Source organism: Schistocerca piceifrons, chromosome X (genome assembly GCF_021461385.2).
Source record: "Schistocerca piceifrons isolate TAMUIC-IGC-003096 chromosome X, iqSchPice1.1, whole genome shotgun sequence".
Lineage (NCBI taxonomy): Eukaryota > Metazoa > Arthropoda > Insecta > Orthoptera > Acrididae > Schistocerca > Schistocerca piceifrons.
This window is the reverse complement of record NC_060149.1, coordinates 783,100,201-783,114,119: the sequence shown is the minus strand read 5'-3', so window position 1 is coordinate 783,114,119 and position 13,919 is coordinate 783,100,201. Positions and strand designations below refer to the sequence as shown.

Sequence of the window (13,919 nt, the reverse complement as noted above, 5' to 3'; positions counted from 1 at the left end):
AGACCTCATACTTTTACACTAAATTTCCTCATACACTCTCTCTTGTTACTACCCTTCTAACTTACAAGGGTAATAACCATAACTAAGTTGAATACATTAATTTTACATACATAAATTGTACAGTCTAAATACATTTAAATGTTATAATTAATCATTTAATATTTTGAGGAATAAAATTAAATTTTTTAAAAATTGCGGTTAGTAGACAGAATTAACCCGAGCCAGCAAACTGCCAGTCAGTGTGCATGACCTCTTGGCCTGGTACCATTATGTCAACTGCTCCTCAACAATCTCTCATACTCTATGCTTGCATAACTTGTTACACACAGTTTCAAAGAAAAATACTGCCTGGTGGTGTGATTAATATAGCACTCATAGAGCTGGAATGGTGACATCACATCAGAAAATGCACAGTCAAAAATAGCTGCATCCCTTCCCAGAGCTGATCGTAGTGTGGCTGATCGTCATGTCAGCACTTGACAATGGGTTCTAGATATCGCAGAGATAGTTACAAAACATTTTTCTGTCCATTTTATTTGTATACCAGCTCACATTCAAGGAGAAATTGTGTAATTTTAGTGCAATTTATGGCACACATAAAAAATGGCATAATTTTAGTGTGATACTTACAGTGCACTGTAGCACACTAGCACATGATAACTGGCCACCATCAATTTATTCTTTCTTCCAACTGCATGAAAGGCTGGTTTTGTACACAGCCTTTAATGTTATTCAAATCAGTCTCTGTATGATAAGCTGTGAGAGTGCTTAGTAGATATTGCTGTAATCTATGTTGGTAAAGTTTTCTGATTCTTTTCTCCAACAATAAATATACTTTGAATATTTCTTCTGAAGAATTGGGTCCCTTTTTATAGAATTTTTCCCATTTATTATTGATGTTTTAATTCCTACTAGCACAAAATGATCTGAATGTAGACCTATGTCTATTTCCCTGTAAACTCTTACATATTGTATTTGATTTCTCATTTTGAATTCGTAATAAAGTTACTTCTTAAGAATTTTAAGCCTTGAGCTGACCACATATATTTATATGAATCAGTTTTCCTGAAGAATGAGTTGCCTGTTTTTAACTGATTGTATGTGGCAAACTGCCTCAGCTCTCATCCATTATCATAAATTCCTTGTTCTCCAAAAGTGTTAACAACTTACGGTATTGGCTGATAACCAATGCTTGCATTTAGATCTCTATATATTGTAAAATAATATTTCTTGATTACTTTAGCTAATTTTTTTGCAGGGTGTCACTTAAAGTTTTTTTGGTCTATTCTTCCCTTCCTCCTTCTGGCGGGTGAGGAAGAGGGTGGAGGGGGGGTTGAAAATTGAAAGACAACCTGATACAACAATCATTTTACTTAGATGGTGAATTTTTAAACCTAAATTACCAGGGTCAGGTTGGTTTATAATTTTACTGCCAAATAATGAGAGGAGAAAGGAGGTGGGAGTAGAAAGAAATGTCTGACTTTCACTCATACAAACTAGGAACCAGCATTACATTCTGCTCCTGGTACACAGTAACACTCCAGTTTCCCAGTTTTATTTGAACTAACTTGCAATAAGAATTTACATATGGCAAAGGCACAATATTATTCTTCACTCTGTGTTATTTGGTTTCATACAGAACAGCAAGTAGAACATTTCAATGTGGCAATTTATAAATAATTTGCTGAACATAATATGTATAACACATTTGATGAAAAATTAGCTGTGCCATTCCAGCTTCATAATACATCACATTCTGATAAGAAATATATATATGCTTTAGTCTGTAGTCGCAATTTTGTATTTAGCCTACTGCCTACTGGTTACTGGTTTCAGTACATAGTACCATCTTCAAGCCATCCCAGGACCAAAATGTTCCAGTACATAGTTTGAATAATAATCCAAGAGAAATTTACAAAATATTTTTTCATTAGGATAGCAACATATGATACACAGCACAATCTTAAAATGTATGCCTACCCCATTACCTCTGGCATGCAGTCATAATGCTTGCTTCTCAAGTAAGTGTGCCAAATAGTAAAAGTAAAGGTCAATGCAAATTCTGCCACACAATGTAAAAGATATATAAAAAATAACATAAGTTATGAAACTAAAAAATTATATAACAAAACTAAGAATAAAATAGTTCCCATTTAATAAAATGTCAAAAGCAAAGTAGCAAATCCTTGTCTCCATGTTTACATTTACCATTTGTATTTGGTTTATATCATTATAAAACACAGATCTGGCCATCAACATAATAACTGCATTATATATTAAAAACACAAAATTATTTTTATCGAAAAGAAATTGAGCATCCAGAGGGAAGCAAGCATGATGAGTGTATGTCAGGAATAATGTGCTATCTATATGTTTTGCTATCACAGTGAGAATATATTTTGTAAATTTCTCTTGCATTATTGTTCTAAGTAGGTACTGGAAGTTTTCGATCATAGGATGGCCTGAGGATGGTACTGTGTACCAAAACCAGTAGCCAGCAGGCTAAATACAAACAGTCTGATAAGCTTAATAACCTCACAAAAATTTCATCATTTTGTGATCTATATTCTTTACGTGTATCATTGTTACCAATTAATTATTTCTGTATGTGGCACTGTTAGTTCCTGTGAAATGATTTGTGGATCCTCTACTTTACTGCAAAAAGATTGACAGTAGATGTACAAGTCTATACCTGCTACATATGAGTACCTGAGAAGACAGTGTTCATGTTTGACAAGCAGCAGTAGTCTGTTTGGAAATATGATTGACAAGATTGTTTTATTGAACGCTAATGGTGTCTATGACCTGTGCCCCACGCAATTCAATTTTCTGTACTATTATGGTCCAGTCTAGGCATCGCGGCCTGCCTGATTTTCTATTGGGGCATCTCCTTTAGGGAAGGTGGCTTCACCACACCTCTAGAGCCCTCCCTGCCTTACTTTTTGGGTGGTTGGTTGATTTGGAGAAGGGGACCTAGTAGCGAAGTCATTGGTCCCACCAGATTAGGGAATGAAGTCAGCCCTGTCCTTTCAAAGGAACCATCCTGCCATTTTTTGGAAGCAATTTAGGGAAATCACTGAAAAGCTACATCAGGATGGCTGGACACGGGTTTTAACCATTGTCCTCCCAATTGTGAGCCCAATATGCTAACCACTGTGCCACCTTGGTTGGTCCTATGTTTTGGGACACTCTCTGTCTGGCTCCTCAGTCAAGACCACTTCAGCTTGGGTGACCCTGCCAGTAGCTATGCTACTACCAGCACAGCTCTGGACTTCATTAAAGCGCTCAAACCAGACACACAACTTTCAAGCTGTCTGTGATACCATTAGCACACGATTGGGCCATAAAGTACAAAAACAGACCATCACGAAATTCTATAAAATGATGGTGGTTCCTGGGTTACCACAAAGAAAAAACAATAAAATAAAATTCTAAAAGCAGAGATGATGTTCCTTTGAAAGATGAAGTAGAGACATGATCAAAAATGAAGATATTAGAGCAGAATTAAATATTTTCAATATGAATGAAAAAATTCAAAAGTATCATGAAGATTGGAGACAACAGCTCATGAGAATGCCAGTCACAGAATTCCCCACAAGATCTTGAACAACAAGCCAAGTGAGGAAGGAGATATTGGAAGGACTCAAAAAAGATGAAAATAATTTTGTTATTGAGTTCCAAACAGGCAACAGCCTAATCCTTGAAATGAAGATGATGATGATGATGATGATGATGATGATGGTAAGTTACAGTCACCAAAATTTCAATTTGGACAACAAGATTGTTTTCAGGTAGAATATTTTCTGCTTAAGTAGCCTACATGTTAAGAGAGTATGCTCTGTTATATGTAAATATTTATGGGTTGTAGATGAACATTTTGATCTCTGTTCATAAACTAGATTACCACATTTAATCAGTTCAAAAGCAAGTTGTGAACATTCAGATGAAACAACAAAATTAAGTAGGAACAAAATGCTGATAAATCAAATGAAACATAGGGAATTAGACTGAAATGTAATTGTGATTGTAAGAATAAGTTACACTGATAAGATCTGTCATGGAGGAAGTATCAACAAATGTCACTAGACTGTGAGACGGTCAAAAGTTCAAGTGCAGCCTGAGACTTCCCAGGATGTGATGAATACTTCTCGCGTCATCTTTGTCCTCCCCTCCCCCTCACCATAAATCTCCTCTCCCACATGCCCCTACATTTCAGACAGAATTACAGCATTCAGGATTCTGTAGAACCATGTAGGAAAAAGCAACTTTGAGCTGAATTTCGGTATGACACTGACTTTCATTCCTTACATAAAAGTTATGGAACACACAGAGATGTAATTAGGAAACAACACACACAGATAGGTACCTTATCTTTGCAACATATCTCAGTTGCAGCATACTGTAACTTCTTAAGTTTGTATTCAGTTTATATTACTATACGACATCAATCTGACTATCATTATAACAAAGCATTATATATTAAAAACTCCAAACTACTTTTATTGAAAAGAAATTGACCATTCAGAGCTATACTTACTGAAGCTGGAACTGATGTTTTTTCTGTGTCACTTCCTCTATCACTAGTGCTCCTGGAGTATTCTGAAACTGTCTCAGTAGTACTAAAAGCTTGGCTAGAAGTAACTTCCGCTATTCCAGTCTGCAGTAAGTGTTGCGAAGTACTGAGAACAGGTTCCTTTTCATCCACTGTTGAATACTGTAAGGTTGACAGCAGATCTGTAGGAGGGACTGTACTGAAATCTCTGTACCTAGAGGAGTAATCTGTTGCTGGGTCTTTTGTGCCTGGTATAGTCATTACTTTCTCTGTCGAAATATGAGATGTTGATATGACTTCATGTTCTGCAGACCTTTCAGTACTTTCTTCATCTGCAGTTATAGGACTAGTAGTTTTTATGGTAGACGATGACGATGATGATAATGATGATGATGACAGAGATTCATCATCTTGTAAAATGTTATTGTTCTCTCTCTTTTTTGACGTTTCTGCAGTATTTGCTGAAGTAACACCTAGCCCTAGTGACTCCGTGGCAGCAGTAGCTTGTGAGCTTGACAACTTGGGCTTCAGTGCTCCTCCAGGGACAGATGTCAGCTGTTCAGTAGTTGTGCTCCCCTGAGCCACATCTGCATCTACTTCAGTCTCGCGAGAAGATTCAGTTCTGGGACGGAATCGTCTCAATCTTTCTGTCACACCTTCTTCAGAAATTTCTGTTTTACTTTGTGAACTTCTTAGTGTGTCTGAATTTTCTTCAGTGCCTGTTTCTGAGATATTTTGTGGTCTCCTCCTATTTTCTGTGGTTGGAGCACCTGTCGTAGTTTCAGACTTAGGACGAAATCTAGGTCTAGGTTTCTCTGTAGCCTCAGAAACTGTGGTCGCTTCTGTCTTCAGTTGAAACCTTCTTTGTTGGCCCTTCACTGTCTCAGTGGACTCTATTGATGACTCTGAAGAACTCGTTGTAGTTTCAGCTTTGGGACGAAATCTCCTCCTATCTGAGCCAGGTCTGATCCTCGTCCTTGTTGTAGTTTCTGAAGAAGTGTCTGGGACAAGGGTTGTCGTAACCACAGTGGGCCTCACTTTAAACTGCCTGAATGATTTTGTAGTTGACTCTTCTGTACTGGAAACTGTTGCACTAAAAGCACTTACTGGATTATCTGAACTAACAGGGATGTTGCCATCCTCTTCAGCAATCTTGGTGGTTTGCTCGGCTGACTCAAATATAGCTGGGCTTGAGGCTGTCAGAATATTAGCACGTTTTGTGGAATGCTGGAAATAATTCTGTCTATTTTGCACTTTGAGCTCATCAGAAGCTGTATTTGGTGGTGTAAAAGGTGTTGTAGTCTGAACGTTTGACTGTATTTGCTCAAGTCTTCCAGCAGCTGTGCTATCATCTGAATTCAGAAGAGAGCTAATATCCCTGTTACTCCCATCTTCAAAATTGATTGTGTTCGATTCTGTGGTAGATCTGACTCTACTGATGGTGACATATCTGAAAATTTTAAGTACTGTGTAAGTATCAAAACTGAAATTTTTATACATGTAATGTTTCACACATAAAGTAAAAAAAGGCACACAGTTGCTGATATAAACAGTATCCTGACAAAAAGACAGGAATTCTGAGAAACAATAAAAATAATAAAAGGAAACACATGAAAATTTCTAACAGACTGTATCTAATTTAGGAGTGAAGGTGGCAACTTACCAAGTAGTGGAGGTGTTTAGTGATCAACAGGTACACAAAATAGAATAGAAACTTCATAGGCTTTTGGATTAATCCTTTTTTGTGCATGCCATACACACAATCGTGTGCGCACGCGCACACACACACACACACACACACACACACACACAGACTACGTCATGACTGAGGACAGTATCTTGAAACATGTACCTGGATTGCGTCAGGTAGAGTGGGTGAAGGGAGAAAAGAGGGAGGAAAGAGGGTTTGGGAAGGGTGGCTGACAAGTCGGAGGGAGGCAGCAGCATGTGCGCGGCACAGGAATATGACACAAGGGTGCAGGTGAATTTGTGCAGTGTACAATCATGATGGCAATGTGGAGTTGATTGGGTGGGGGAGATGGAACAGACAAAGGAGAGACTGTTAGGTTGAGGGTGTGGATGCAGGGGATAGCAGAGAATGAAGCCAGCAGGATTACAGAAACAAAGGAACTGTTATGTGTGTAACACCTCTCCACATATTTTGGAAAATCTGGTGCTAGGGGAAGCATTCAGATGGCACAAGTTGTGAAGCAGCCATTGAAATCAAGCAAGTTGTGCTCAACAGCATGAAGCTCCACTGAATGATAATTACCTGAATAATTTTGTAATATTTTTTCATATTTTGTTGTTGTTTTCTGACTTGCAAAAATTGTAAGTAACAACTGAATTCAAATATACAAATATACTTTAAGCACAGTAAAGTAATTGTTATCTTTTAAAAATAACTAAAAGGTTTAGAATTCCTTTTATTGGCTTAACATTCCTGCCATTATAGTGAAAAACGAAGTGTCAGCATCTAGTGTGACATGTAGTTCATTATCTTCAATAATGCAACATGAGTGCTGCATAAAAGATTTTGCCATCTCAGCCAAGTGCATTTGAATGAATGTATCCTTCTTCTCATGGTATCTGTTGCAGTCTGTTGCAACACTCTCTTTCTAATGATTGTCGCCAAATTTCAGACAACAACAATCAATATATAAAAGTGCTGAATAACCTCTTCCTTTAATACTACTGAGTTAATGAATCTAGCCATGAACTCTATATTTTTTTTTTTAAATTTTGTGTGGCTCAAGTCAGGTTCAAGTCTTTGAACTGGACTTCATTGTGTCAATGTACTGGCCCCTAAAATACCCTAACTATCTAGCCAGGGAAAGGGGACCTACAGTTCATTGAGGTAAGGTTAGAATAAAGCCAAGCTGAAAATGTCTGTGGTCCAACCATGATTTAATCCCACAGTCTCTCAGTTTCCAGGCACATCCTTTAACATTAAATCACCAGGACCAACATCCCTTGAAATGAAGGAAGGTTTTTTTTAAAAAAAACTAACATACACCACAAGTTGAAAGATGAAATTAGCAGTGATGGAAAGGGCACACTGTCAGTTCTGAAGAAAAATACAACCTTCAACATGTGTGCAGTATTGGACACCATCCATTTGGCCGCACTTTCAAATATGCACACCACCAGTTATCCCACCCCATTTCCTACAGCTGCCACCACAGAATGAGGGCACTGTCATGAATGATTATGCCACTATCAATGAGATGCCAGCATTCCCTCTCTGGAGCTCCAGTGGTGAGAGTACTTGAGTTCGAACTTTTATGCACTAAGCCACATATTGTATGTTTGCCAGTTGAATAACATTTACAGACTTTCATAGTGGCCAGGGCTTGATATATTCTGAATAGAAATTGTTTTGAAGAGTGATAGATTTGTAAATCTTTTGTATCTGTATATATTTCAACATTCAAAGCTACTGTTTGGAACTGACACTGCAACTACGCAACAAAGTTATGTAATATTTTTACTATTTAATATTTATGTATTATTTTCACTATTTAATATTGGATGTAGAATAAATTAATATCTGATTCTCTGTTTGTGAAGAGCATCGGTTCCTTGCTCCTGTATCCACTAAAGAACCACACAGCAATCAAGGAAGTTATAGCAGTGCGAAGCAGAAAAGAATCAAATAAATTATGATTGAGATGGTGATGGTCGGACCACAAGATGTTAAATGATGCAGGAAAGAAAACAGAAAGCTACTGAAAAGTCCACATATAGGTGAGAAAAGGAAATTAGGTAAAGTTATAGCAGAAACATAGACTGGGCAATGGAAAGGTTGCAGGTAAGCTGAGATAATTAATTAAGGGAGCAGGTACATGAAAGAGTCATGGAATGTGGTAAAAGAAACTAGGCAAGAGAAGTGAGAAAAAATGATAAGGTATACTTTAAACATTGAACTAAAAATTTTTATGAGAAAATATAGAATTAGGTCAGCAATGATCAGGATGAAGGAAATGTTTGAGGTTTTGGAGAGAGAACTCCAAGCTATACTTTGCCCATAAATTAGTATCAAGGAAAGAGCTGAAGTCCATAATGAGTGAAGCAATTGCTCAGGTTCAGCCTTTGCAGTCATCAGGTGATACAGTTTTGGATTCAAAAACAGTCTAACGTCGCTAATAATTTTGATAGAAAATTTATTGGTATTAACACCAATGTAAAACAATGAATAATGAATGTTGCTTGGACTGCACATGGCAGGACCACTGTCACAAATGGTTTATGTCAGACAATATACAGGGTTATTACAAATGATTGAAGCAATTTCACAGCTCTACAATAACTTTATTATTTGAGATATTTTCACAGTGCTTTGCACACACATACAAAAACTCAAAAAGTTTTTTTAGGCATTCACAAATGTTCGATATGTGCCCCTTTAGTGATTCGGCAGACATCAAGCCGATAATCAAGTTCCTCCCACACTCGGCACAGCATGGCCCCATCAATGAGTTCGAAAGCATCGTTGATGCGAGCTCGCAGTTCTGGCACGTTTCTTGGTAGAGGAGGTTTAAACACTGAATCTTCCACATAACCCCACAGAAAGAAATCGCATGGGGTTAAGTCGGGAGAGCGTGGAGGCCATGACATGAATTGCTGATCATGATCTCCACCACGACCGATCCATCGGTTTTCCAATCTCCTGTTTAAGAAATGCCGAACATCATGATGGAAGTGCGGTGGAGCACCATCCTGTTGACCGTCGGCTGTGGTACGTTTATCTCCCTGCTTGCTTTATTCGTCGACTTCCGCGGGTTACGCGTGAAACTTGCCCGCACGCGTTCAACCGTTTCTTCGCTCACTGCAGGCCGACCCGTTGATTTCCCCTTACAGAGGCATCCAGAAGCTTTAAACTGCACATACCATCGCCAAATGGAGTTAGCAGTTGGTGGATCTTTGTTGAACTTCGTCCTGAAGTGTCGTTGCACTGTTATGACTGACTGATGTGAGTGCATTTCAAGCACAACATACGCTTTCTCGGCTCCTGTCGCCATTTTGTCTCACTGCGCTCTTGAGCGCTCTGGCGGCAGAAACCTGAAGTGCGGCTTCAGCCGAACAAAACTTTATGAGTTTTTCTATGTATCTGTAGTGTGTCGTGACCATATGTCAATGAATGGAGCTACAGTGAATTTATGAAATCGCTTCAATCATTTGTAATAGCCCTGTATAAAGAAGTGTAAAGGAAAGTAAAAAAAAGTTTTATTTAATGTAAATGGTCATCAAATTGGACAGAGCAGCAATATATGAATATCATTACCAAATTACTGGACAGATGCTAAGTCATAGAATAACAGAAGTCAAATATAGTGGTTGAGACATGGGGAACTAACACATCAGCTGCCTAGAAACTGTGCTGTAACTGAGCTATTCTATAAAAACATTGGATTTGTAGAGCTTCAGGAGTAGAACATTGCCAGCTGCATCACATCTCCAGTACTGAGACAGAGAGGCACAATACAGGATAATCCCACTGCTTTGCTGACCTCAGAGTTCCAGAAAATAATTGGGAGCAATGAATATGCCAAAAAAGCATGCTGCAAACTATTAGAGGCACTTGACCATAATTACCACACCATATGAGACATCTCCTTGCCTTTTTGAAGAGTCAATCTACCCAGCCTTGTTTACTGCACTTAAACTTTGACTTTATACATATGGTATATCTGTAAGGGGAAAATCAAGGTGTCAGGAAAGCTGTAGACATTAATGTTAATATGGATGAAAGATTAGTGACCAAGTAAATACCTTGGAGAGCTACTTTCTGTAATAGGTGTAGTTGTCAATCTAGTTCTCTGAGGTGACGAATATTCTTGCACACCCGAGCTTGGCTGTTGGTAGCCTGACTGCTCTGTATCATCTGTGGGGGCTGTGACTGGCCGACTTCTTTGTATCGTAATGTACTCTTTGAAAGGCACTTTCACATCAGACTTTACTTCTGGTGTTTCATCCTCATCAATGTACTCCTCATCTTCTTCCAGACCATCATCTTCTTCACTACTGCTTAAAATCTTCTTATCATCATCTTCAACTGATTCCTCTAGCAACGGTTCTCTTGTAGAAGGCCTGTAATATATACATATATATTTAGACTTTAGTCACAGAACAGAATAAACACTCAAATAAGATAAGTGCCTGTGAGCGAAAGTAAATAATAACTTTATATTTATTTATTCATCTATGGATCATCTGATAATGGTATTGGAGCTGCTTTTTCTACAGCAGCACCTAAGGAAAGCAGATGGATAACTGCAGGTATTCAGGGCCAATATGTGAACCCCTCTCAGCATGGTACCCAAAGCAGCCACTACTAATTGTGATATGTCCTGTATAGAAATCTTACAGATGTGGCACCTCTGGTACCCCTCTCAGCTTTGTGACCAAAGCAGCAGATTGTGTTGCTTGGGCCTTAAACCAGCCCCAACAGGTATTAGAAAGTCCTCTCAGAGACTTAAATTTCTCAGTTCTTTACCAAATCACTAAACTAATCCGTGGTTCCTAGATTGCTATCACTGGTATGAAAAATTATACAGGAGGATACTGCTTGCAGAAAAAAAATGTAGAAAATGAAAGTAAGGTAATATGGAATGTTACAAAACAAAAACAAAAAAAATGGAAAAGGGAGCCACAAGCAAAGTAACATACAAATCAAAGATGGGAGAACAACAGAATGCCCTTAGAAATTAGCAAAGTTTGGAAATTATTATTTCTCTGGTATTGCAGAGAAGCTGCAGCAAAATCTTCCTAAAACACATGTAGCACACACAGTGACTCATGCAGCAAGCACAGTGATGCTTCCACACAACAGAGCTTGAAGTCAGGAAGTCAATCCAATACCAAAAATAAGAAGTCAATAGGCATAGATGAGGTTACTGTCTCTGTTCCGATGGCATGCATAGACAGTATACAAGCCCCACCAACAAACATAATAAATGAGTCCCTTATTTCAGATTATTTTCCCAGAGTACCTAAAGTATGCACGAGATGTGCCATTACTAAAGAAGGTCGTGTGGAAAGCACTGAAAACTACTGGTCAGTTTCACTATTATCTTCATTCTCAAAAATAATTGAAATAATCGCAAGAGAGACCAATACATTACATAAATAAATACAAACTTTTTAATTACTCATAGTTTGGTTTCCAGATGTGGAAGAAGTGCAATATTGCCCATTAGTGAGTTCACAAAAATTGTACTTGAAGCTCTTCACAAAAGTGACTGTGCTACAGGCATATTTGTAGACTGTTTCAAGGCTTTTGACTCTGTTGATCATAAAATAGTACTAAGGAAGCTAGACGTGCTAGGTATAACATGAACAGCAGAATGAGTGGTTCCAATCTTATCTGGGAAATGGGGTGCAGAAGGGAAAACAAAGTGCAAAAGGTGGAGATGGTCCATATATCTGCTGACACCAAATTTTTTAGTAAAGTAATTGTCTACAAAAAACACATAAACATAGGTGTTCCTCAGAGTTGTATATTTTATCGAGTACTGTTCTTAATGTATATACACTATGTGTTCAAAAGTATCTGGACACCACCAAAAACATGTCTTTCATATTAGGTGCATTGTGCTGCCACCGACTGCCAGATACTCCATATCAGTGACCTCAGTAGTCATTAGACATCGTGACAGAGCAGAATGGGGCACTCCACAGAACTCACGGACTTCAATCATGGTCAGGTGATTGGGTGTCAATTGTGTCATACGTCCGTACATGAGATTTTCACACTCCTAAACATACCTAGGTCCACTGTTTCTAATGTGATAGTGAAGCGGAAACATGAATGGATCCATACAGCACAAAAGCGTACAGGCCGACTTCATCTGTTGACTGACAGAGACCACCAACAGCTGAAGAGGGTCGCAATGTGTAATAGGCAGACATTTATCCAGACCATCACACAGGAATTCCAAACTGCATCTAGATCCACTGCAAGTGCTATGACAGTTAGGTGGGAGGTGAGAAAACTTGGATTTCATGGTCGAACAGCTGCTCATAAGCCACACATCACACCAGTAAATCACAAACAATGTGTCACTTCATGTAAGGAGCGTAAACATTGGATGATTGAACAGTGGAAAAATGTTGTGTGGAGTGACGAATCATGGTACACAATGTGGCGATCCAATGGGGTGAGGGTATGGCGAATGCCGGGTGAAAGTCATATGCCAGCGTGTGTAGTGCCAACAGAAAAATTCGGAGATGTTGGTGTTATGGTGTGATCATGATTTTCATGGAGGGGGCTTGCACTCCTTGTTGTTTTGCATGGCACTATCACAGCACAGGCCTACATTGATGTTTGAAGCACCTTCTGCTTCCCCCTGTTGAAGTGCACTTCGGGTGTGGCGACTGCATCTTTCAACATGATTGAGCTCCTGTTCATAATGCATGGCCCATGGTGGAGTGGTTACATGACAATAACATCCCTGTAATGGACTGGCCTACACAGAGTCCTGACCTGAATCCTATAGAACACCTTTGGAATGTTTTGGAACGCCGACTTCGTGCCAGGCCTCACCAACTGACATCAATACCTCTCCTTAGTGTGGCACTCCATAAAGAATGGGCTGCCATTCCCCAAGAAGCCTTCCAGCACCTGATTGAATGTATGCTTGCAAGAGTGGAAGCTGTCATCAAGGCTAAGTGTGGGCCAACACCAGACTGAATTCCAGCATTGCTGATGGAGGGTGCCACGAACTTGTAAGTCATTTTCAGCCAGGTGTCCAGACACTTTTGATCATAAAGTGTATGTTAGTGACTTTCCACACAGTATGTGAAGCAGAGAAAAAGTTCTCTTTGCAGATGACACCAACATTATGGTCATTGATAAGACATCAGACCTCCTGTTAGAGAATGCAAATGAAACTCTCAGAATTGGACTATATGTAATAAATTAATGTTGAACTTAAAGAAAACAAACAATATGCACATAAGCATAAAGAGGGGACCAACCTTGTCATGTCAACCATAGATGATGAATCTATGGTCTTTGTAACAAGCACAAGATACTGACAAAAAGAATGTCACTGGCACATTATGATCTTAGGTTTCTTAGCATTAGTTTTGTGGTGACATACTATGCCTATGTGCACTCAATTCTTAGCTAAGAGATTTTTTTCTGGGCACCAATGTCGTATAACATGGACACTGTTCTTAAACTGTGGAAAGGATCATAAGAATAAGAACTAGAAGTAGTAGCCGAATTCTTTAAATAGCTCTTTATAAGGAGCTATTTAAAGAATTTGGCATACTTACTGCACCAAGGATGTACATCTATCAATCTGTAATGCATATCAGGGAAAACATTACTAAGTACTTCACAAACAGTTATGTACACAAT

The 13,919-nt window shown here is 38.7% G+C and overlaps 1 protein-coding gene across 2 annotated transcripts in view; it reads right to left on the bottom strand.

Annotated features, from left to right (window-relative positions):
- Positions 1-13,919, bottom strand: part of LOC124721104 (serine-rich adhesin for platelets-like) — a 481,067-nt gene that overhangs the window by 44,891 nt on the left and 422,257 nt on the right. For both annotated transcript variants that reach the window (XM_047245921.1, XM_047245922.1), the window contains exons 15-16: positions 10,325-10,642; positions 4,538-6,002 (exon numbers count right to left, since the gene is read on the bottom strand). In XM_047245921.1, coding sequence (XP_047101877.1) covers positions 4,538-6,002; positions 10,325-10,642 — 1,783 coding nt within the window. The remainder of the gene's footprint in view (positions 1-4,537; positions 6,003-10,324; positions 10,643-13,919) is intronic.